We start from the raw sequence: 27,078 nt of genomic DNA on the forward strand, positions 1-27,078 counted from the left end.
GATACCAGCTTTGTTTACTCTATTATCTACTTTCATAGTTAATTTGCCATATTAACTAAAAAATTGTGATTAAATAGCTAAAATGTTTTGCTTGCTCTACAGGTTCTCTATTGAGGATGCACTTGAAGATTTCTATGTTCCTACCCATTTTCACAGAAATTTACAACAGAAGCTTAGACATGGGATTAATTATTAACCCAAAGAAAACAAAGTGCATGATTATATCAAAAGAACCAATAAATAAGAAATTAAACATAACTGTTAACAAAAAGAAAATTGAACAGGTTCAATCTTTTATATATTTGGGACAAATGTTTACAGATGGAGGAAATTCCCTTAAAGAAATAAAAAGAAGAACAGAGATAGCAAGAAAAGCCTTTATTGATATGAAAACTGTTCTAACATCCAGAGACATACAAGAAAAAAATTAATAAAATGCTATATCTGGTCAAGCCTTCTCTACAACAGTGAAACATGGACTCCAAATAAAGAAGCAGAGAAAAAAATAGAAGCTTTCGAAATGTGGACTATCAGAAGAATGTTGAAAATATCATGGACAGAGAAAATGAAAAATGAAGATGTTTTAAAGAAAGTAAAAATGAAAAGAACATTAATGAAAATAATTAAAGAACGAAAACTTAAATATTTGGGACATCTAACTAGACAAGAAGGCATTCAGAAATTAACATTAGAAGGGGAAACTGGATGGAAAAAGAGGGAGAGGTAGACCCAGGAGAATGTGGTTTGAAGACATTAAAGATTGGACTGGCTTGAATTACCATAACTGTTCCAGAGCAGCAAAAGAAAGAAAATAGTTCCGTGACATGGTTGCCAACCTCCTTCTAGGAGATGACACTTGAAGAAGACCCATTTTCAGTTTTGGGCTGCAATGCTGATTTTCATGCCATATTTGTTGCAGCAGATATTCAATTCACAGTTAGGGAATACTGAATTTGTACTCACTTTATTTAGGAGTATAACATCATCTGCATAAAGTGGAGAGCTGTGGCTAGCATCTCCAATTTTGATATCAGGCTTAATGCCACTTCCCTTCATAATGTGATCCATATAGATGAGTGACACTGGATATAATTTGCACCCTTATCACACACCTGATTCTATATCAAGTCATCTTCCTTTATCTCTTTCAATTCTGACTGCTGACTTACAACTTAAATATAGATTATCACTCAGTACAATATCCATTTATATAATATAATTTTAGTGCTTTGAACTGCATTTCTATTGGAACCTTGTCATATGCCTTTTCTAATATCAACAAAAATTTAAATACATATCATTATTACATTCCTTTGATTTCTCAACTACCTGTCTTAAAGTGAAAATCTAATGCTGACAATTCCTGTTTGGCTTAAACATAGCTTGTTCTTCTACAAGCTTCTCTTTGACAATTCTCCTTAGCTTCTCCTCAAGCATGCTTGCATAAATCTTATCGAATACTTCAGCAGGAAAATTCCTTTGAAATATTAACAATGAGTTTTATTTCCCTTTTTATAAAGGGTGAGAACTCTACTCCAATCATCTGAAATTTAATTTTCTGACCAAGTCCTCTGAACTATGCAGTATAGCCACTGTAAAACTTTTATACTTTCATCCTTGAACATTTCTGGTTGAATATTGAGAGAGAGGGACAAGATTGTGCTTCCTGGATGCAAAAGTGTAAGGTGAAAGAGTTGATTGTTTTGGCTGGAAGAACGAATGATATAAAAGGAGAAAAGTGAAAATGTATGAGGGAAACATGAAAGAGTTACTGAAAGTTGCAAAAGAAAAGAGTGAGAGAGTTAAGATAGTGAGTCTGATGTCATGGTATGACAGCTGAGTAGAGAAGGAGGGTCATAATAGTGAAAATAGTGAATGAATCAATGCATAAGTTATGCAGGAGGAATGATGTAGAATCTGTGGATGTGGGTGAGCTTGATGGATGAAAGGACTTATACAAGAAGGATGGTTTGCATCTGAATGGATTTGGTGTTTGTTCAGAGTCTGGAAAGTGTTGTTGAATGAAGTGAAACTGGATGTGCAAAATCAGGGGAACAAGCTTTTTTATTTTGGAGGGGAAAGATGTTGAGTGAGTACAGGGATACCAGTGAGGTAGTTAATTGTAAGAATGTGCAAAAAATGCCTAAGTTAGTACCACTGGTAACAAACAAGAATGGGATAGTTAGTATAAACCATAAGGACAGCAGTGGGCATAAGAGGCTATTGCACTTTATTAACACTACCACCAAGAGTACATTTGGAACAAGGGGGAGGAATATTTGGCATTGGTTAGTTCATCTGGGAAAGGTTATTCATTAGTGAGACATGTTTTCAGGGAGGATGGAGAGAAAAGAATGGGAAGGGGAAGTATTATTGATGGTAACTAATGAACTGCAACCAACAAGTAGGAGTTCACTGAGGCCAGTGAAAATAGTACATTTGAGGCTATCTGGTGTGAGACAGTGGTCAGCAGAACAAAATATACAGTTGGTGCTTTCATAGACCAGGAGATGTAAAGGAAGATGGGGATACTATGCACTGGCAAATAAACTCAATGAGTTCATTTGCCTATGGGAATATAGATTGGAAGGAAGGAAGGACAAATGGGAGGAAGGAAATGGAATTTATGTAGTTACTAAGGAATAATTACCTGAGGTAGCATGTGATGGAATGTACTAGGGGTTTGAGAGTGCTAGAACCTAGTTAGTAACTGCATTAGAGAATGTGTCTGTAACCAATATGACTGCGTTGCCAACAACTAGTGAGAATGATCATATGGTCTTGACCTGGGAGGTGGTTAAATGTGTGGAATTTTCAGTTAAGAAGGGGGGGGTATATGTGGAATGACAGGGCTAGATGTTGACAGTGCATGGGAAGTGGTAAAGGAGTACTTGAGGGAAGTAACAGCACGCTGTATACCTAGATTCAGGAGAGTAAATCAAGTGGTAGTTAAATGGATGAATATCATCATTAAGCTGGAGTTACAAAAAAAAAAAAAAGAGAAAAGAAAATTTGTGTAGGGGATTCAGGAAGCAATGTGACCAGGAGGCACATGAGGAGTACAAAACACGATCCAGAAGGGTAACCAGTGTAGTAAGAAAGGCAAAAGCAGAGTATGAAAGGAAGTTAGCAGGACAGGCCAAAGATAATCCCAAAGAGTTTTTTTGGTATGATGCAAGTAAAAGGAAGAATGTTTATGGTAGAATGATTTTAACAAATGCCGATGGTATTGAAGTATCTGCACCAAGAAACATTAGAATTATTAAGCGAACACTTTACAAGAGTATATCATCCAGGTAGAGATATTGCAGTAACAAGAAAAATAAAGGCTTATATGGAAAATGAGGTAAATGAACTGGAGATACACAGCATATTACAGAACCTTGATGTGAATACAGCTATAGGATTACATGGTATATCAGCCCGAGGTTTACAAGATGCTAGGAAATTGGCAGAGCCTTCGACTACATCGTTTAGTTTAAGTCTCAGTTCTGGGTTAGTCCCAAGAGCCGAGGAGAAAATAATTCCACTGCAAAAAGGAGGCTTCAAGACTGATGCAGCAAAATACCGACTGATCAGTATATCAGGTGTGGTAGTCATAGTACTGGAAAAGTTGGTCAAGAGCAAAATACAGGAATAGATAGACAGAAAGAGGATACTATATGAGAGCAACATGGTTTTGTGAAGGGAAGGTTGTGCCCCAGTAACTTGCTCATGTTTTATAATGCAGTGACAACTGAGTTGGATAAAGGTAATGAGTTTACAGTGATATTTTGCAAAGGCATTTGACAGGATACTGCATGGAATTCTAATTAATAAATTGCAGGACATGGGGATGAATATAAAGTTGGTGAAGTGGATAAGATAGTGGTTGATGGAGAGATATCAGAGAGTAGTTTATTCAGGAGTAGAGTCCACTAGAAGGCCTGTAACTAGTGTTGTGCCACAGGGCTCTGTTCTTGGGTCATTACTATTTAATTTGTACATTAATGATACAGGAAAGGATCCGAGAGGAACTATTCAGTTGTTTGTTGATGATGCAAAATTGGGTAGAGCAATAGTTAATAAAGATGATGTTAAAATTTTGCAGTCTATCCAAATCATTGGATAGACTGACAGTCTGGGCAAAGAAAGGAGAATAGATATCAGTTTAATGTGCAAAGTGAAAGGTTATGCATTTTGGGATGAAAAGTTTACCAGCTGTGTACCACATTAATGGAACTGGACTCCATGGAGCCAAGGATTTGGGGGTGTTAGTGAATGCGGAGTTAAAGTTTAAAAGTGGCTAAAGCAACTCATTGAATTAATTACAATTAATTACTGAAGAATACCCTGACAAGCAGGTTATTATACCTCTTTATAACAGACTTCATATCTTGACTACTGTACAAATTCTTAGGGATGAGAAGGAGGTGGAGATGATTTAGAAGCAAGTGATCAAGATGATAGCAGGTCCGGAATGAACTTTATGAGAACAGATTGAATATTTGTGAGCTATAGAAAATGGTTAACAGGCAGAAAAGGGGCGATATGATTGAGACATACAAGTTACTGAAGGGCTTTTAGAAGATTAATACTGAGGACATTTTTCAGAACAGGTCTGGTGGTGGGAGAACTAGGGGCCATCCTTGGAAACTGAATAAGAATGCAGTTAGCAAGGGGGAGCAGGACTAGGTTACCAGTCTGTTGTGGGTACGATGACGGTGAATGAGCTCAAAGCAAAGTATAATAAATACTGCATGAATGTTGGATGTTATGACCTCCCTCAATCAATGAATCTAAGGACTCTATGGAGTAGCCCATAATATATAATGGTATTAATAATAATACCATTTTCAGCTGCATCTCCATGTTTCAGAAAGCTGTATAATTGAGAGGAGATTGCCACACAGCCTTTAAAGGAATGTGGAGAACTGACTACCAGGGCTTATGACCCAATGTCCAATCCTCACCTTCTCGTGGAGCACCCTGTTAGATATCGACCTGGATACCGAATGAATGATGATGGGCTAACAATTTGGGATTTAGCCAACCAAATTGTATTCTTATTGGCTTAAACCACAATATAAAATGATAATACAACGTGACAGAATTTCATGCTAGCTGGAAAGTTGCCCGGTTATACACGACTCCCGTTGTTTTTGCCAGGGAACCAGGGCAAACAGCGAAAAGTCAGCTACTGGAACAAATCCTAAAACACACCCCCAACTCAACATCACCAGATTTCAAGATCGGTACTATCAACATACGAAATTTGAATGGCAAAGAAACAGAGCTAGATGAGGAATTGGATAAGTACCAGATCGACATAATAGGGGTGACTGAAACAAAGAATACAAAAACTGGTGAAATCTTTCTGAGCAATAAATACAAAATGTTATATTCAGGCAAGGACAATCAAGGAAAAGAAGGAGTACGCATAGAATTCAACACTAAATATGAGGCTAATCTTCTTGAATGGTAGGCAATATCAAGTAGAGTGATGTGGACAAATATCAGAATGGAGAACTGTACAATCAGACTTATTTGTGCCTATTATTCCACAGAAGGTTCTACTAAGATAGAAGTGGAGGAATTTTTTTGAAGCTTTAGAGAAAAGAACCGACACAGTGAAAAATGAAAAGTTGGCCCTTGTTGGGGATGCTGTTTACAGCAGAGTAGAAAATGACTGTCAGATATACAAAACTATTTTGGGCAAATTTAGAGAAAATAGTAAAGCTAATAATAATGGCAAATACGTGTTGGATTTCTGCTCAGGACATGGGCTGGTTATTATTAACACAATGTTCCAACATAAAAACATGCCCAAATTCACATGGAGGGAGAAGAGGCAAGAAATAAGAAAAACCTCACTGACTATGTTATTGTTGATAGTGATGTTTTCTCCCTGGTGCAGGACACCAGAGTGTACAGAGGATTTGAAATTGGAAGTGATCACTATTTAGTCTTGAGCAGGATAAAATTGAATTTCATATTGAAAAGAAGAACATGTAAGAAAGTTTTAAAGCGAATAAAAGTTGAGCAGCTCTCAGATGTGAACTGTAGACTAAAATACACAAAGATTATTGAAGAAAAAATGAAAGAGTTTGAGAACAGGAATCAAACCTTGGAGATTCAGTGGCAAACTCTGAAGAAAACATTGATTGATTCTGCCAGAGAGGCATGTGGTGAGGTTGTCTGCAAGGATAAAAAAAAATCAGAACTCCCTGGTGGACACAGGAAGTTAAAGAGGCAGTGAAGGAAAAGAAGAAAGCATATCAAAGGTTCCTTGCAAATAAGTGCTCTTAGAGAATACATAGACAAATGTAAGAAAGCTAAACACTGTGTAAAATTAGCTAAATAAAAGTCATGGGAGGAATGTTCTGGGAGAAATTTTCTGTGTTCTTTGGCAAGAACATAGAAAATAAATATCAAGAAGGTGGTAAGATATTTTGGAGGATGTTGAAGAAGCTTAGAAATGGAGGAAAGAGTTCTGTAAAAGGAGTTAGAGATGATAAATGTGACATGAAAATGGGAGAAAAAGATATCCTTGAAGTATGGAGTAATTACTTTGAAAAATTGCTAAATGAAACAATCAGTGACAGCACAGTGGTAATAAACACTGACCAGGCATGCAATCAGGAATATATATCCATACTTGAAGTAGAAAAAGCCATCAAAAGCCTGAAATGTGGAAAGGCAGATGGAGTAGGTAATACTCAACCAGAAATGCTCAAGTATGGAGGTATAAAAAGTCTTACAGTGGCTGCACTGCATAGTTCAGAAGGCCTGGACAGAGTGACAAATTCCAGATGATTGGAGTAGAGCTCTCATAGTACTCATATATAAAAAGGGAAATAAAACTGAATGTGAGAATTACAGAGGTATTTCTCTACTGAGTGTTCCTGGTAAGATATATATGCAAGTATACTTGAGAAACGGTTGAGAAGGATTGTGGAAGGGAAGCTTGGTGAAGAACAAGCTGCATTCACACCAAATAGAGGCTGTAAGAATCAGATTTTCTTCTTCTTCTTTCAGGTTAAACAGGGTTGGCATTCCCATCTTTAATCTTCTTCTTCCAGATTGTCCGGTCCAGGGCGTCTTCCTGACTCCATCCTTTCTCCCTAAGATCCTCTGCATCCTTATCCCTCCATCTGAGTTTGGGCCTGCCTCCTTTCCTCCTTCCCTCCACTTGTTTACCAACATACTCCTCACTCCTTCTCTCTACATGACCGAACCACCTCAGCCTGCTTTCTTGTACCTTCTTACCGATCGGTCCCACCTTGATCACCCCTCTGATGTAGTCATTCCTTATCCTGTCCTTTGTCATACCACTCATCTATCTTAACATCCGCATCTCTGCCACCTCCATCTTCCTCTCCTATGCCTTTGTTATAGGACACGTCTCCATGCCATGGAGCATCGCCAGCCTCACCACCATCTTATACAGCTTTCCTTTCATCTTACATCTCACTCTCTTGTCGCACAGGACCCTGCTCATCTTCCTCCAGTTCATCCAGCTGCATGTTATTTGGTGCTGTATTTCCTCATCCAGGTCACCATTCCTCTTGACGAACGACCCAAGGTACTTGAATTTCTTCCCTGAAGTTAACCTTTCACCCTGGAGTCGTATAATCATATCCTCGTCACTCCCCGTTGACATATATTCGGTCTTTACCTGGTTAATTTTCATGCCTCTCTCCTCCAATACATTTCTCCACTTTTCCAGAGTCATTTCAAACTTCTCTTGGGATGATTCGCAGAGAGCAATATCATCGGCAAACATCATGCTCCCTGGCACCCTCTTCTTGACATCCTCCACTAGTACATTCATAACCAGATCAAAGAGGTAGGGGCTCAGAGCTGATCCCTGATGGAGCCCTACGACAATGGGGAACCCCTCTGTCATGCCGACACTAGACCTGACCTAAGTTTTCGTTCACTCATACATCTCCTTCACCAACCTCACATACTTATCCGACAGCCCCCTTCTTCCTCATACACTTCCATACCTCCTGTCTGGCCACTCTGTCATACGCCTTTTCCAGGTCTATAAACACCATATTGAGCTCTGCCTGCATCTCCCTATATTTCTCCATCAATCGCTTTAGTGCAAATATTGCATCCATTGTTCCTCTTCCTGGCATAAATCCAAACTAAACCTCACCAATTTTTGTTTCCCACTGTATCCTTCCTTCAATTACTCTTTCCCATATTTTCAACGTGTGTGACATCAGCTTGATCCCTCTATAGTTGCCACAATCTTGAACATCTCCTTTTTCCTTGTAGATTGGGACAAGAATGCTTTTCCTCCATTCCTCTGAATCAGATTTTCACTTTACGACAAAGGGCTGAGAAATCATGGGAATATAAAAAGATCTATACTTAAGTTTTGTAGATCAGGAAAAAGGCATATGACAAGGTGCCAAGAGAGAAGCTATTCAAAATGCTACAGTTGTATGGTGTGAATGGGGCATTATATTAAGCAATTCTTAGTCTTTATTTGAGTTGTAAGTCAGCAGTTAGAATTGAAGGAAGTACAGGAAGATGATTTAATGTTAAATCTGGTGTTAGACAAGGATGTACATTATCCCATCTGTTATGGATCACATTATGAAGGAAAGTGGTATTAAACCTGATATGAAGATTGGAGATGTTAACCTCAGCTCTTTTCTTTATGCAAATGATGTATTACTTCTAAATAAATCTGCTACAAGTCTGCAAGATTCCCTGACTAAATTGAATAACTCTTGTAATAGATTTGGTATGAAGGTCAGCAATAACAAGACAAAAATACTGAATATATGCAGAAGCATTGAAATTATCAACTGCATTATGAATGGAGAACCTATAGAACAAGTAAAACATTTCAGCAACTTAGGCACAATTTTTAATGAAGATGGTAAATTAAATATGAAAACAGATAACAGAATCAATAAAGCTGGTAATATAAGAAGTCAACTGAATAAATTTCTATGGAATAAGAGAGAAATTAGTCAAAACACTAAATTAGCTGTCTACAAGACGCTTTTCAAACCAATTTTAAATTATGGGTCTGAGAATTGGGTTAGAAATAAAACACTTGACCAAAGACTAGAGACTGCAGATATGAGAGTCATGAGAAAAATTATGGGCATGAACAGATGGCATTAGTGGCAATATCATATTAAAAACGAGGATATTAGGAATGAACTTGCCATTATTAGCATCCAGGAATGTGTTAGCAGAGCTAATTTCATGTGGTTTGGTCACTTAAACAGAATGAGAGAGGAAAGATTAGCAAAACAAGTGTTCTCTGCCTGGTTGGCAGGAAATAGACACAGAGGAAGACCAAGATATAAATGGATTGATACAGTAAAAAAGTGCCTTAGAAGATAGAAATATAAGATCTGATAATGTTGGAGTCTCGACAGGTAATAGATTGTTTTGGGTTGTTCTATCTATTCAGTTGAATAGACTGAATAGATAGAAAGTTAGTGTAAGGATTTTTGTCACGAAGACTTGCGAATTCTCTTTAAACTGTGTACTGGTGGCGAGGAGGCGTGGCAGTCGTAACAACGGAAGCAGACGACGCTTAGGACTTCTTTTAGCAAAGTTTTCGCCGAGTGGTATCCATTTTTTTTTTTTTTTAAAATGTGCCCAAAGTGAGAGAACAAGTACAACATTAGTGTTTGAAAGCAAATATAATTTTCTAGTTAGATCATATACTACAGTATAATAGGTCATCGGCATTGCAAAAAAGAGCTATGAGTTAATTTCAGCGAGCATTCATTCTGCGTAATGATCAAGACTTTCACCAGCTTTACCATTCATCACGAGTCCGAGTTTTACTGGCACAGCCGACAGGATCTACAAGGTGAGAGCAATTTGTTATGTAAATGCATGCTCCCATGTTTTAGAGTTCTATTTTGATTATTTGGGTGAAAGTCTGTTTTAATACAAAACAAAAAAAAAAATGGCATTCAGAGTTTGTTCCATCCTGGAACAGTAGTAGTTTTGATTTCTCGCCAGAGAAAGAATACATCAGTATTCAAATTTTGTTCCATCCTGGAACAGTAGCACAATAGTTTGGATAAAAGAAAAACACGCCAGTGTTCAAGCTATATTTTCGTCCCAGATAAATCAGAATAGTTGTTTTTTTTTTTTTCATTTTAAATTTATTTTGTTCTGTTCTGCATTTACCGATTTGTCCTGTTTTGCATGTTTGTTCCATCTTGGAACAGTCAGTACTTGTGATTTCTCGCCAGAGAAAGGGCACGACAGTGTTATCATAGTTCATTTTTGCATACTGTTTTCAGTTCTGTTTCGAGATTTAAGTTATTATATAGTAGCGGTGTAAAATCGAAACTATTTCTTTTTTGTTTTGGTTTTGTTTTTATATATCCACACATATATATATATATATATATTTGTGTATTTGAAAGTGTAGTAAATTGTGTAGTTGAAGTTTTTTTTTTTTTTATCTGATAATATTGTAAGATTTATCTATGTTTACAAATGATATGTTGAATTTAGCTATGAGTCCCATAATCGCCAAATATATACATCTCTTTCTGGGCATTTAAAAAAAATAAAATTGCAATTGATTCCTTTTTAAGGGTGATTTTTTTTTTTATCAGTAAAGAGAGTTATTGTTAAGCACCATGGCTTATCTAACCAAAGGTAGAAAGGAAGATTTACGTAAATTGGCTGAAGAATTGGGAGAGAAGCCAACTGTTGAAATGAAAGTGATAGATCTTAAAATGATTATTACGGGAAGTAAATTTTATGAAGAAGAATTTGTTAAAGGGATGTTGGAGACGATTATTAGTACCAGACTCGAGGAAGAACTGATGAAGAAAGAAGAATTAGAAGCTCAACGGCGGAAGGAAGAACTAGAAGCCCAATAGAAAAGAGAACAAATGGAGTTCAAGTTGAAGAAACTGGAAATTGAAGCACGTGTTCAACCAACCTCAACTCCAGTATCCAGTGACAATAAACCATATTGTCTTGAACTAATTAAGCTAATGCCTAGGTTTAGATTACAAGAGGATGACATTGTGATATACCTATCCCTGTTTGAAAGACAAGCTAAGAGAACCAAAACAGATGTTAAAGACTGGATATCATGTCTCTTGACTTTGTTACCATTTGAGATTGTCCAATTAATTGGTAGAGAGTCAGAAGAAAATTGCGAAGATTATGAATATATTAAAACAATTCTACTAAAGAGATTTAGACTGAATCCCGAAAATTTCAGAAAAAAGTTTGTGATGCACCAAAAGGTTGCTGAAAAATCTTCGGAGGATTTCTGTTATGAAATAACTAATTATTTCGAAGAGTGGATTGGTGGCCTTGATATCAAGGATTTTGAAGGGTTAAAAGATCTAATTATTACGGATCAACTGAAGAAGAAAGTACCACATGAAGTGAGAGAACATCTCTTAGACGACTGGGCAAAATTCGTTTCTCCACCCAAGTTAGCTGACAGATTGGACGAATACGACAGTGTTCGTAGTACATCAAGGAAGCCCATTGGAGCTATTCCGAAGGACAAGGTTACTGAAAAGTTTAGACCTTATACTCCAGCTGCTGAGTGAACATTCAAGAATAAGTTATTATCACCGAGATGATTCATACAAGCTTGTATGAATCATCATTCATACAAGCCTCACTACAAACCAACTTGTTTTACTTGTAGAAAGGTCATATCGCCAAGTTTTGTATGAAAAATAGTCAGCCAAAAGGTACTCCTGCTACAGCACACAGTAACCTAGTTCAAACGTCTACCACGGGATGACAATAAATCAGGTGTGTTGACTGCCAAAATTTCCATTCCAGTATCCAATTCAGTGGACATTGGTCGAAACGTAGATGATTTGAAGGTCGTCAAAATCAAATGCGGAAGTAGGGTTTTAAATGGAATAATAGATACGGGAGCGCAATTATCGGTAGTGTGCGAAGATTTAGTGGCAGATATGCCCCATGATGGAGAAAGTAAGATAGAAATATCTTCTGCTTTCGGAGAAAATGAAATAACACCCTTGAGAATTTTTGAAATGAAAATTGATGATAATTTACATGGTAATGTTCTAGTCACATGTGCCATCTCAAGAAGACTGGTTACCGATCTGCTACTGAGCTCCTCTGCCTATGAAATACTGGTCGAAAGCGTCGAGCTACATGAGAGTAGTCATCATTGTGAGACACCAGTTCTGAAATCAAAAGATTTAAGTGATAAACGGTCAGAAGATGATGAAGACGAAGACATGCCTTCGGAAATAACCAGTACAGCATTGGCAGTCAGTACGATAGAGTCCCCACCAGGTGCAGAAAATGAGTGTATACCAGAAAAAACAAAATTCGAATTCGGCAAACTTCGAGAGGATGATGAGACGTTCCGAAGTTGTTTTGAATGGGCAAAATGGGCAGAAAAATGCCTACGCGTTTGACAATGGGGTTCTGCTTCATAACGAACATATTTGTGGTGAGAATATTAGACAAGTAGTGCAACCGTGTGTGAAACGAGAAAATGTCTTAAAGATGGCACATGAAATCCCTCTTGCTGGCCATCTCGGCGAAAAGAAAACCTGTCAGCGAATCAAGTACTCATTCTTTTGGCCTACCATTAAACAAGATGTGAAAAAATATTGCGAAAGCTGCAAGGAATGTCAAATGAGAAGGACTGCTACATATAGAGATAGAATCCCCATACGACCTATCGTCAGACCAGAAACTTCGTTTGAGGTATGGAGTGTGGATTGTGTCGGACCGTTAGAACCTCCATCGGGAAGAGGACATCGATTCATAATATGTGCTGTTGATTTATGCACTAGATGGGCCGAAGCCATACCTGTCAAGGAAATAAGTGCTAAAACTACATGTAATGTTCTGATGAGGATTTTTACTCAGACGGGATTTCCTAAAATGGTCTGTACCAACCAAGGTACAAATTCGACATCTAAACTCACTCAAGCTTTTGAAGATCTGCTAGGCATAGCTCCACGTTTTTCCACTCCAGGACATCCTGAGAGTATGGGCGCTGTTGAACGTTGGAACAGAACTTTAAAAGAGATGATGAATAAGAATATACAGGAGCATGAAGAAACTGGGATTTACATCTTCCCTATCTTCTATTCGCATACCGAGAAGTACCACATAGCACTACTGGGTTATCACCTTTCCAGATGGTATATGGAAGATTACCTCCAGGCCCCTTATCTTCGTTAAAGGAATTTTGGACTGGTGGACGAGGCATCCCAACCACTGCCTCTCACTCGGTTGAAAATTATTTACAAGAGCTTCTTGAAAATCTAAGAAAAGCTCATGAAATTGCATCCGAGAACGCCAAAGGGTCTCAAGAACAATACTCCTCCAGATATAATCTTCATTCCAAAGAAAAATCCTTCATTGTTGGTGAAAAGGTTTTAGTATTGTTACCTTCATCCTCTCATAAGCTTCTAAATACTTGGACAGGACCTGCTGCAGTCGTCCAACTTACTAGACCACATTCTGCCAAGGTTGAGATGAAGGATGGAAGTATCAGGGAGCTCCACATAAATGAGCTTCGACCATATATTCAAAGAATTAATCATGTCGGTCTAGTTTTCGAGCTAGATGAAGATTTCGGAACACTCTACTATGCACCTGCTGACTAGATGAATAAATCAGTCGAAGATATTAGGAAACACCTTGAGGATATGAAAGCTCTCTTGACGGAAGAACAAAAACAAGAACTTTTTGACATCCTCCGGAAATATGTAGATGTTTTTAGTTCCAAACCTGGTCATGCCAAAGTTGACGGACACTCCATCAAAGTTATAGAGAACTGTTCCCCTAAGAGACTCAAACCCTATAGGGTGCCAATCACTCTACAAAAGGAAGTAGATCGACAAGTCAAAGAACTGTTAGATATGGGTCTCATTGAGCCAAGTGTCAGTGAATGGGCTCATCCGATGGTTTGTGTGGCTAAGAAAAATGGAAGTGTCAGACTATGCATTGACTTTAGATTGCTAAATAGTTTTACTATTCCAGATGCTTATCCAATGAAAATAGCTAGAGATTTATTATTTGAGGTAGGACAAGCAAGATTTATCACTGTAGTTGACCTCACCAAGGGATATTGGCAAATCCCTATGGAAAAGGAAGCAAAGCCCTTCACTGCATTCGTGACACATTTTGGTCACTATCAATGGAACGTCTTACCGTTTGGAATGAAGAATGCTGGAAGTACGTTCCAGAAATCATTGGATAAAGCACTAGCTCCTCATAAGGCATACTGCCGATCTTATATCGACGATCTGGCTATATTTTCTAAAACATGGTCTGAACATCTCACCCATATAGATAAAATCTTCAAAACATTAAGAGAGGTGGGTTTAACAGTAAACCTAGAAAAATGCGAATTCGGGAAAAATCAAGTGAAGTTCCTAGGTCATTTGATTGCATCCGGTCAACATTCCCCGGACCCAGAGAAGGTCGAGGTTATAAAAGGTTTAGCGACACCAGCGACAAAGAAGGAAGTAAGAAGTCTACTTGGGCTGGCTAGCTACTACTGCGACTACATACCACGATTCTCCCAAATTGTATTACCACTGACAAATCTGACTAAGAAAAGTGTCCCAAACAATATTCCTTGGACTACTGATGCTGATGAAGCTTTTACGAAACTCAAAGAAGAGCTTATAAAAATGCCTTCTTTGCATACTCCAGATCCCGGCAAGCCGTTCCAGTTGTATACGGATGCATCAGCAACAGCAATTGGCGCATGCTTAGCTCAAAACAACGAACAAGGAAAAGAATTGCCCATTGCTTTCTTCAGTAAGAAACTAAATTCCTGTCAAATGAAATGGTCAACCATTGAAAGGGAAGCTTTGTGCGTCTTGGAGGCGTTGAAAAAGTTTGATACATGGGTATTTGGTGCTGAAATACAGGTAATTTCAGATCATAACCCTCTGACCTATCTAACTAAAAGTGCCCCTCATGGTGCCAAGTTGTCCCGATGGGCTTTAGCCCTACAACGTTATAATATGACCGTTACATATAGAAAGGGTAGTCATCACGGTAAGGCCGATGCCCTTTCCAGATTAAAAACTCATGTAATTAATTAATGTTATTGGCTTGTTTCTTAATAATGATTATATATTTTGTGAATGATAGTATAAATGGTTTCTCAGAGAACAAAAAAGATGAGATAGATGCATTGAGTGAGATCGCGTTGTTGAATAGTGCGATAGAAAGAGCAAAACAGCAGCTAGAGTGCATGAACAAAAGTAGACTGAATGAACCAACCAATAATAAAAGGTATGACAGGAAAAATAGACGTATGAATGTGAACATGAACAAAATGAAGGATAGAGTGCTGTATGGAGACTCGTTAGTATGAGGTGTGTTAGTAGAGGATTTGACAAAATCGTACCAACCTGGTGCGACCATAAAGGACGTAACTGCGTCTATTAGAGAGCAAAAGGAAAGGGTGAAAGAAATGATTGTTGTGGCAGGTACGAATGATTTGAAAGGAGATAAAATGGAAATGATAGAAGACCTGAATGAATTGTTTGAGGTAGCAAAAGAAAAGAGTGAGAGAGTTAGAATGATTAGTCTTTTGCCATGGTATGACAGTGAAATGTTTAAAAGGAGGGCTATAATTGCAAATGACTTTATGCGTGGGTTATGTATGACGAGTGGTGTGGAATTTGTGGATGTGTGGAGTGAGTTTGATGGGCGAAAGGATCTATATAAGATGGATGGCTTGCATTTGAATGGTTACGGTGTAAGAAGACTTGAGAAAGTGTTGCTGAATGTAGTGGATGTGCAAATTCAGGGAAACTAGATTTGTTAGGGGGGGGGAGTAGAGATACAGTCCTTATGGAGGCAGTTGAATGTAAGAATGAATATAATATGCCAGAGCAAATAAGGACAACAAATCTGAGTGGGATAGTTAATATAAGGCATCAAGGTAGGGTTGGGGCTAATGGGGGTCTTAAATTCATGTACACTAATACTAGGAGTATTAGGAACAAGAAGGAAGAGTTTTTGGCCATGGTTGGCACTTCCAGACCACAGGTTATAGGTATTAGTGAAACATGGCTGACTGTAGATGATATAACTAGTGGGATTGAATGTGATGGGTATAGTGTGTTCAGGAATGACAGAGAGAATAAAATGGGGGGAGGAGTATTGTTGATGATAGCTGATGAGCTCCAGCCAAAGAGAATAGAAGTTGAATTGCAGGATAGAGAAAAGAGCACATTTGAGGCCATTTGGTGTGAGATTGTGGCTAGCAGAACTAAATATACAATTGGGTGCTGCTATAGACCAGGTGATGGAAAAGATGGTGGTGACAGTATGCACAAGCAAATAGAAGAAATGGGTGGAAGGAGGGTGATTATTATGGGAGATTTCAACTATGGTCGCATTGATTGGAGTGAGGAGAGGACACACGGGAGGAAGGAACTGGATTTTATGCGATTATTAAGGGATAACTATCTGCGACAGCATGTAATGGAAAATACTAGGGGTCAGAGAGTGCTTGACCTAGTAATTACATCTGAGGATTTGGCTGTAACAAATATGACCACATTGCCACCAATCGGTGAGAGTGATCATAGGGTCTTAACTTGGGAGGTGGCTAAAGGTGTAGAATTTTCAATTAAGACAGGGTACATGTGGAATTATCGGGCTGGAAAGTATGACAAGCTTAGGAGTTTGATTGGTTCAGTGCCATGGCATGTACAACTGCAAGGACTAGAAGTTGATAGTGCATGGGAGGTAGTTAAGAAGTGCTTGCATGAAGCAATGGCTGACTGTATACCTAGAGTCCGAATAATAAATCAAGTAGGGGTTAAATGGATGAATAACACCATTAAGCTTCAGTTGCAAAAAAAGAAACAACTATGGAGGGAATTTAAGGAGAAGGGTGATCGGCAGGCACATAAACGGTATAAAGCACAGGCCAGAAGGGTGACGAGTGTGGTAAGAAAAGCAAAAAAGGATTACGAAAGAACATTGGCCATGCAGGCTAAAGAGAATCCTAAACAGTTTTTTAGATATGTAGCAAGTAAAAGGAAAAATGTACATGGCAGATTGATTTCAAAGAATGCCGATGGTAGGGAGGTAACTGAATCAGTTGAGATAGTTGAGTTACTGAGTGAGCACTTAGCAAAAGTATATCACCCAGGTGGTGACATTGCAGAAACGAATAAACCAGTAGATTATACGGGAATTGTGGTTAATGAAGTGGAGGTGAGTAGTCTATTGCATAAACTCAATGTCAATACATCTGTGGGATTGGATGGTATACCAGCTCGTGTTGTACGAGAAGCAGCTAAAGAATTGTCAGCACCCTTGACCATTTTGTTTAATTTGAGTCTCGGGTCTGGGTTAGTCCCGAGCGGGTGGAAAGAGGGGAAAATAGTTCCACTGCATAAAGGTGGTTCCAAGACTGCTGTAGTAAATTACCAACCGACTAGCATATCAGGAATCATTATCAAGGTCTTAGAGAAAATAGTCAAGAGGAAAATACAAGATTGGATAGAAGAAAACGGGATACTGTATCGGGGACAGCATGGTTTTGTGAAGGGTAGGTCATGCCTCAGTAACTTGCTCACGTATTATAACACAGTGACGGCTGAACTGGATAAGGGTAATGGGTTTACGGTGATTCTACTGGACCTTGCCAAGGCCTTTGACAGGATTCCACATGGAATTCTAATCAGTAAATTGCAGCATATGGGAATGGACATAGGGTTGGTGAGATGGATAGGAGGGTGGTTGACGGAGAGATATCAGAGAGTGGTTTACTCGGGAGTAGAGTCCACAAGACGGCCTGTGACTAGTGGTGTGCCACAAGGATCTGTTCTTGGACCACTGCTGTTTAATTTGTTCATAAATGATATAGGAAATGATCTGAGAGGAACAGTTCATTTGTTTGCGGATGATGCGAAGTTGGGTAGGGCAATAGTGAATGCAGATGACGTCAAAATTTTGCAGGATGATTTGGATAGATTGGAGGTCTGGGCTAAGGAGAATGGATGTCAGTTTAATGTGGCAAAATGTAAGGTTATGCATTTTGGGGTGAAAAGATTGGCGGCAGTTTACTGCATTGGTGGAACCGTGCTCCAGGAAATTGATGAGGCACGAGATTTAGGAGTGTTGGTAGATAAGGAATTGAAATTTAGGGGACACATTGCAAAAGTGACCAAAACAGCTCATCAAATCACTTGGTTGCTGAAGAATACGATGACAAGCAGAGACAAGCAGGTTATTGTTCCTCTCTATCGAGCCTTGATAAGACCCCATCTAGACTACTGTGCTCAGATTTGGTCACCTAGGTTTCTTCTTGATGGGGAGGAGGTGGAGAGGATCCAGAGGCGAGTGACCAAGATGATAGCAGGTCTGTGGAATGAACCGTATGAGAACCGGTTGAGGCTTTGTGGGTTGCAAAAATTGGTTGATAGGCGGAGGAGGGGAGATATGATTGAGACATTCAAATTACTGAAGGGTTTCTATAAAATTAATTCAGAAGATATTTTTGAGAACAGGGCTGGTTGTGGGAGGACTAGGGGACATCCATGGAAACTGGGCAAAAGTGTGGTTAGTAAAGGTGTTAGAGCTGGGTTCTTTACTTTTAGAGTAGTGAATGAGTGGAATGCGCTCCCTGAGTCTGTGGTGGATGCTGTGACAGTGAATGAGTTTAAGGCGAGGTATGACATATACTGTATGAATGTCAAATAGTTGTGATGAATATGATTTGGGGCCTCCCTCGATGAGTCCAATGACTCCCTGGAGTTGCCCGTAATAATAGTAATAGTAATATTTTCTTGATGTTTAGTTAATGATGATTATATAGTTTTTTTTTTTTTGTTTGTTTGTGGGAGCTGCATCGCACCATAAAGCTCTCACCTCATTTCTTGTATTTTAGAGTCAATTACTTGCCTGAGTTTTCTTTTAGGTGCAACATCGACGCTCCAGTGACGGATGTGCTTCCCCCAAAGGGAGTTGTAAGGATTTTTGTCACGAAGACTTGCGAATTCTCTTTAAACTGTGTACTGGTGGCGAGGAGGCGCAGCAGTCGTAACAACAGAAGCAGACGACGCTTAGGACTTCTTTTAGCAACGTTTCCGCCGAGTGGTATCTATTTTTTTTTTTTTAAATGTGCCCGAAGTGAGAGAACAAGTACAACATTAGTGTTTGAAAGCAAATATAATTTTCTAGTTAGATCATATACTACAGTATAATAGGTCATTGGCATTGCAAAAAAGAGCTATGAGTTAATTTCAGCGAGCATTCATTCTGCGTAATGATCAAGACTTTCACCAGCTTTACCGTTCATCACGAGTCCGAGTTTTACTGTTAGTAATGATGCTAGTTTTTCATGTAGTACTATAATATTGTGTACACCACATGATGATGATGGATGATTGCATTCTTCTTGCATTTTCTACTACTGTTCTGTCACTTCTTGTTTAATTTAAATGTCTTTCAAAATAATTATCCCAAACATCTAATATATCATTATCCCCAGTTTTTAAGTCACTTTTATCAATCTGATTCTATTTATGGTACTCTTACGTCCATTTATGCTTTCTTCTTTTCTGTGATTGCCTCTTTAACTTCTTGAGTTAAAGAGGCAATGGAGTTCTGATTTTTCTATCCTTGCAGGTAACTTCAATAGATACAAATCTGGTTGAATTAATCAATGTTTTCTTTAGAGTCTATCAATGAGTCACCGCAGTTTGATTATAGTTTTCAAACTCTTTTATTTTTTCTCCAATTATGTTTGAACACTTAAGTTTACAGTTCACCTCTGAAAGATGCTCAACTTTTCTTTTTAAAACTTTATGTATTTTTGTTTGTAATGATCTCAATTTTATTCTGCTCAAAACTAAATGGTGATCACATCCTATTTCAAATCCCTTGTTTACTTATGTCCTGAACAAGTAGGAAGATGTTGTTCTCCATGATAACACAGTTAATGACTCTTCTTATTCACTATATCTACTCCATGTAAATCTGTGCACATCTTTTTTGTTGGACCATGGTGTTAGTGATGACCAGTCCATGTCCAGAAGAGAAATCCAGCAGGTAATTAACATTAATTATTAGCTATGCCCATTTATACAAATATCTAGCATTCATTTCTTACTCTTCTGTCCAGCAAGCAGCAGATTTTCCTTTTTCGAAAAATTCATCCACTTCATCCTTAGGAGAATCTTCTATCAGATCATAGGCACAAATAATTCTCATTGTCGAATTCCCCATTCTGATGTTTTCCCACATCACAGTACATGATATTGACTCTCATTCAAGATTATTTTCATGTTTAATGTTGAAGACTAAGGAGCAGAAACTCAAAAGTTTCTACTCCTTTTTTTCTTTGAACATCATTGCCTGAATATTAATATTATTATTATTACACGGTATCTCCATGGAGTCTGGAGACTCATCGTGGTGACCCAAACTATTATACACACAAAACCTAACATAACGCTCATTAAATTCATTCACTATCAGGACACTCACAATTAATTCTGGCAATCCATTCCACTCATTCACCGATCTCCATGAAAAAAATCTGGTCTGCACATCCCTATTAACCACACTCTTACACAACTTCCATGGATGGTCCCTATTTTTCTGTAACGTATTAAAAAATTTCCTTTGCATCAATTTTATAAATCTCATTTAATATCTCAAAAGCTTAGATCATGCCCCTCTTTTACACATATCAACTAAACTTTGTAACATAAAAACCTTCAACCTGTCACCAGCTTAGTCACTCGTCTCTGAATCTTCTCTACCACCTCCTGGTCCACCCCCAAGAAACTCAGGTGACCAAATCTGTGCACAGCAGTCAAGATTTGACTGAATCATAACCTTATAGAGAGGGATAATATCTTCCATTCTTTACTTGTTAGCAAGTTTTTCAACATCCAAGTAATCCTTTCAGCCATTTTACCATGCAATATGCCCTGTGAACTTCAATTCTTTGTCCATCATTGTCCACAAGTCTCTAACCTCATCAATTTCCTGTAATCCAGTATCATCAATATGATATGCCATGCAACTTTTCAACCTGAGTGCATAACCTCACATTTTGCAACATTAAACCAATAATCATTATCATTTGCTCACAATGCTAATTTATTCAAATCATCCTGCAGGATACTACATAACCTTTATCAACTATTCTTCTACTCAGTTTTGCATCATCAGCAAAGAACTGAAAATCCCCTCTTAAATCTTTTCCTACATCACTGATATACAAATTAAAAAGTAGTGGCCCTAATATAGAACCCTGAGGTATTCCAAAAGTTATTCTCATTCTCCTAGATTCCACTCCACCATATACTACCATATAGCATCTTGTAGTTGTTATTAAGAAGAATCTCACCTGTTTCTGTTTTCTTGGTTTTAGTATCATAAATTACTCTGGACACATAATTTTGTTTTGTTTTCTACAAATAATGTAGACAAAAACCAAAACAATTAATTCAACAAATTTTAATAGATACCATAAATACTAATTTTGTTACATTCAATCTCTACTCAAATGTTAAAATGATTAATATCAGTTTGAATCATTTTATTAATAAAAATGTGAATGAAATCAAAACTGATCTAGATAGATATTTTCTTATGCATATCCTAAATTTTAAATCTGATTAAGTTCCATTTAATGAAATTAAAAAGGAAAGCAATACTTACCACGTTCTAATAACTCTTGAACAACTTTCTCCATATGATTCTGATAGAAAGATTCTCCTCTTTCTATTATGGAAACATCCAATCTCTCATACAGTTTTCTAAATTCTATTAATGGAAACAAAATTTACAAAACATACTTTGTCAATAGCAATGTTATTGTATATAAAGGCTTTCAAAAAAAATATCATATTTCTTTTCTACATTATATACTGATAATATGTTATCATGCAAGTGGTCCACATGTTTGTGAATTATCAAGGCTTACAATGGGATGGATAATTTATGGAAATCTTATTATGGCAAGAAATTACTAGCCTTTTTCTTTGTCAGCTGCCTTCTCTAATGACTAGAAAAATTTCTCTGTTTCTTCCTTAGTAAAACTTTCTTTGGGATGACAATCACAAACAAGTCTCACTGTCCAATTTTCCATTTTGAAAAACAACAAAAGAAATACCACAGCTGGTCAAATTCTGATGACCATGATATGAGAAATTCGATGAAAAAATGAGAAGTGCAAACAGATGAGATTACTGGTAAAACTATATTCAAAACAAAGTGAAAATTTCTAGCATTCAAAAATTTATGAGTAAAGGTAATCTCAGGAGGTATACCTACTTAAACAGAATTAGGTGCAGTAATTAAGATGTATGGATCTTTCTATGCAGTTTTATTTTTCCTTACTGATTTGTGAATAACTTAAGCTACTAGAGAGATCCTAATTTTCTATCTTTGGAGAGAACTTAGCAAAATGGTTATCTTGCTGCTGCATCTCTCAACATTTTCTTCAATTTTAACACTAGTTTACTAAAGATTGGTTTTTACCTTCAAATTCTTAAACACACACACACATCTGTGCACATATACACAAACCAAGTGTTATATTATAACAAGAGCTAAACTAAAGCATCATCAACACATACAGAAGCCAATTTAATAGAGATACCCACTTAACAGCACATGGGTGCCAGCCTGGTTGGCCAGTTGGTTAATGTGGTTAAAGGCTTTAGTTTTTAATTCTGCAGTGGGTTTGAAATTTTGTGATTATCTTCAAGTGGCAGATGAATTTCATGCATAGTGTGAGACCAATGTGTTGTTATTGGAGAGATTAAGAGACTTGAAAAAGTTTCATGTTTGGGCTCTTGAGCAAGATTTCTGGATTATGTAAAACATATATGGGGTGATTACGGATCAAAGCTGTATAACTGGGAGGAGACCTCCAGCATAACCTTTTGACGGAATGCAGAGAACTGACCAGGACTTCAGACCTAATGCCCAATCCTCACCTCCTTGTGGTGCACTCTGTTAGGCATCTACCAGAATACTGGAAGAACAAGGATGGGCTGGCAATTTGAGATTTACCTGACCAAATTGCAAACTTACTGACTTAAACCACAATGTGGAATGATGGTGCAACATAACAATTCATGCTGGCTGGGCATCACTTCATTAAAAAAGGCCTATGTTGTTTTCATCAGGGAACCTGGGTGAACAACGAAAACTCAGCTACTGGAACATGTCTTGGAATACATCCCAAATCAACACCAGCAGAGTTCAAGATTGGTACTATCAACATGGAAAAGAAATGGAACTAGAAGAGTAGGTGTTATCAAAAGAAAGATGACAAAAACAGATGGGAAAGATCTTGCCTGCTTTTAAAATGTTATATGAGGCCATTGGTTACAACTCCTGTTCTTGATGATATGATTGAGATAGCATACTCCTCACTCTGATTTGGCCCAGTTGTTTGCCCAGGCAGAAAGTTTTTAATAAATACAGGAAGATGTCCTCCAACACCTAGATTATAGAGGTGTTTTAATATGCCATATCACCAGGCTGTGTCATAAGCTTTTCCATGTCAAAGAAAACTGAAATCAGATGTTCTTGCTTCAGGAATGCATCTTTATATAAGTTTCTAAACGAACCAAATGGTCTAAAGTTGAACGCAATGTCTATGGAAGCACATTATGTATTAGAGAAAATATCTTGCTTTCTAAATACCACAGAAGTCTGGAATTAACCATTTTATCTAATATCTTACAAAGATAGCTGGTTATAGCAATAAGTTAATAATTATTTGCTTGTGTTGGATCCTTTCCTGATTTTGGGATAGCAATGACAAATGATTTATGCCAAAAATCTGGAAACTCTTCCTCTGCAAGTAATCTATTATATATTAAGAGAAGGAGATTGATAGAAGAGATGATGGTAGATGTTTTATCATTTTATAATGGATGTCATCAGACCCTACTGCACTAGGGTGAGACAGTAGAAGAGCTCATTTTAGTTCCTCCTTAACAAATAGTTGATTGTATGACTCAAGCCCATTGGTAGAAAAATGTAAGCTTTGTTTCTACTGATTGCTCTTTCAGTATTAAAAATTCTGGAGGATATGAAGCTTTTGCTGAGATTCTGACAAAATTTCTCCCAAAGTGTCTGCAATATCTTTGGGATCAGCAATAAAAACTTTCATCATGGTCTAAGGTAGACAAACTGTGTGTTCTATATTTACCTCATCAATCTGATTAATTGATGAGGTAAATTGGATCTGAGATAATGTGCTTTGGCCCAAGCACACTTAAAAGCTATTAAGTTTGGTGCGATGGGTATCTACAAATACCCAGTGTTCTGTGTTGATCCTTTTTTGGCTGCCTAGACAATGCAGTTTGTTACATACTTTACTGCTTCACTGATAGGTGTCTGACTGACTGTACCAGCATTAAATTTTGCAAGATGGGAAAAAGTGTTCCGGTAAGCCTGGTCCATTTTTCACACAGGCATCTGTGTAGGGGAAGATGGTTCCTGTGAAGACATTGTGCAAAGAACAGAAAAGTGATCACTTTCATATTTTGGGGGTGGGGGAGGAATAAAATTCTGATAAACACCTAGAACAAAAATGAAAGAAAGGAAGAAAAAAAACAAATAATTGCAATTTGATGACACATGAGAATTAAAAGGTTTTAAGATATGTTCTTTCTTGTGGTTATATCAGTTGTTTAAATATCATTTTTGTTCTAGGTGTTTACCACCTTCTCAGTCACCCTTGTATGTTCTCTTCGACATCTGATGTGAGCAGTGGAAAGGGAGTAGATTGTAAGATTGATTGCAGAATATGAGTGGGTAGGCATGTGGAAGAGAAAGTATTGAGTCTCTTATTCAAAAAAGGAGAGGTCATTATTGTCAAGGATTCTTTCAATGGCACGACCTAGTCTATTTATGTTGGCACTACACCCACAGAGTATTGTGACCATTAAAGTCACCCATATATGGGTTAAGGCAGTTGCAAGACAAGGTTATCAAGACTGATTTCATTTAACTTGGCACTCAGTGGTAAATGAAATGAACATACTGTAATAAGAAATCCCATGGATAGGTGAATCACTACTGCTTCCAGAGCAGTATTAAGCTGGACACAATGGAAAGGAGTATGACTGTCCACTAGGATAGCTGCTCTTCTATGAGAGGAGCACCTCCAGTTCTGTCCTTGCATACAACAGTAGAATTCCTTAAGTTTGGGTCCTCACTGGGTCTTAAATATGTTTCCTGTGGACAGAAAGATTTGTGTTTCTCTAACAAAATCATGAAAACATCAATATTCTGGCAAAACCCATGACAGTTTCATTTTGTTGTTTTGGCTTTATAGATTTTTGGGGGGGGGGCTTACCCTTGTCAGGTTTATATTTATTAGTTGTTTTTGGGAAGTATGGACAGCTAGTGTCCATCTCTTCCTCTAGTAAAATATTCAATACATCTGAGGTGTCAGGGTTAGTTGGGAAGTTTAATTTACTTTCAGTAGATACTGAAGTATCCATTTTTTTGTGGGGATGTCTGGTAGTTTACCTTTAAGTGATACCTTTCCCATCATTTTTTTGAGAAGTGGGTTCTCATTGAATGGAACTATTTTTGGAGTTGTCTCTGGAGTAAGACCACAGAACATGCAATTGATGCACTCAACAGAGAAGGATTCACAATCATAAAGTTTAGGTATGGCGAAATTGTCAGATGGTGGAATAGACATGTGTTTGAGATGCTGCCACCTTCTCAGCACGTTACCACATCGGGCACAGGTGGTAGAGCCATGACAGGCAGTTTGAGAATGGCCATATTTCTGACATTTAAAGCATCTTAGTGGATTGTACGCTCTAACAGGTTGAGATGTTGGAGGCTTAGGTGTAACAAAAGTAAGGATGATGTACCTGGTTGGAACCAGGTGACTATCCCTACTTATCAGGATGCACCTTATACCTGTCACTCCCTGATCTCTAAGCTTTGGATATATCTCCTCACCAGGAACATCAAGGAGATCCCATTCTGATATCATTCCTCTACAAGAGTTGAGTGTTTTATGAAGTGTTACTGTAATTGGTATTCTACTCATTGATGCTGCACCCAGTAGTTTCTCAGAATGTTGCTGACACTATGTTTCCATAAGGATATCTATCAATCACCAGAGTGCAATTTCTTAACAGTTTAGGTAGATCCTGCCACTCCTGAACTCTTTTGAATAAAGAAGGATGACATTTTCCCTATTGGCTTTTCACCTGTTGCATGGATGATCAAAAACACTAGTACATTTATACTAGTATCATATATATCTTTTGTTTTTGGTTCACAAACAGGAACAAAAGTATACCTCAGACGCTATACCAGCACCACAGCAAGTCTTGGATCTCAACCCTGGACCATGAGGTGAGAGACTTACTGCAACAGCGTTGACCCTTGCAGGCAAGCCCAGCCCACTAGCCCCAGTGATCCTGGTTGGGCCATCCAGGACCATCTGTCTTGCCAAAGCAGAGGCAAAGTAGTGTAAGACTACCAGGATCCCCCTTTCCGGATGTCCGTGGGTCACGCCGTATCGTGTTTGCTATACGGTACAACCCATGGACATCCAGCAAGGGGTCACACCGTAGAGCAAACATGATCCAGTGCCCTGCTATCGCGTTTGTTGACCCTTTTCCAGATGTCCATGGGTCGCACCATACAGCAAACATGATAGCATGACACTAGATCCCAGCAATGGTGGTCTGGAAGAAAGGATAGTAAAAAGACACTCAGGAGAAGTAGAGCAAAGAATACAGAAAGAAAAAAAGAAAGAATGAAAAAGATCAGTACTATCACTGAAAGGTCCTCTCCACCACGAACATGTGCCCCACAGGGAACTGACGTGATGCTTTCAGTTTATTACACCAGTAACAGTATAACTCTTATATTTTGGATATCCTAAAAGATAAATGGTTTCTCAGTATTACCAGCTTAGCCTAGTTTGCAGTTTCATCTTCTGTTCAAGGTAACTCAAACAGAACAATGCATTCCCATTATTACACACACCTTTATGTATATACTGTGTTCCAGATTTTAGTTAGTGCCTCATCATATCATTAGTCACATGTCAACAAGCAGGATGGTGATCTTATA

At 37.9% G+C, this 27,078-nt stretch overlaps 1 protein-coding gene across 1 annotated transcript in view; it reads right to left on the reverse strand.

Annotated features, from left to right (window-relative positions):
• Positions 1–27,078, reverse strand: part of ArgRS (arginine--tRNA ligase-like protein) — a 222,651-nt gene that overhangs the window by 84,898 nt on the left and 110,675 nt on the right. Inside the window, exon 7 of the mRNA XM_090395884.1 lies at positions 21,667–21,771. Within this exon, the coding sequence (XP_090252010.1) occupies positions 21,667–21,771 (105 nt within the window). The remainder of the gene's footprint in view (positions 1–21,666; positions 21,772–27,078) is intronic.

The sequence above is a fragment of the Typopeltis vanoorti genome, chromosome 7 (assembly GCF_054136105.1).
Source record: "Typopeltis vanoorti isolate ZY-2024b chromosome 7, IOZ_Tvanoo_1.0, whole genome shotgun sequence".
In the NCBI taxonomy this organism is placed as follows: Eukaryota; Metazoa; Arthropoda; class Arachnida; order Uropygi; family Thelyphonidae; genus Typopeltis; species Typopeltis vanoorti.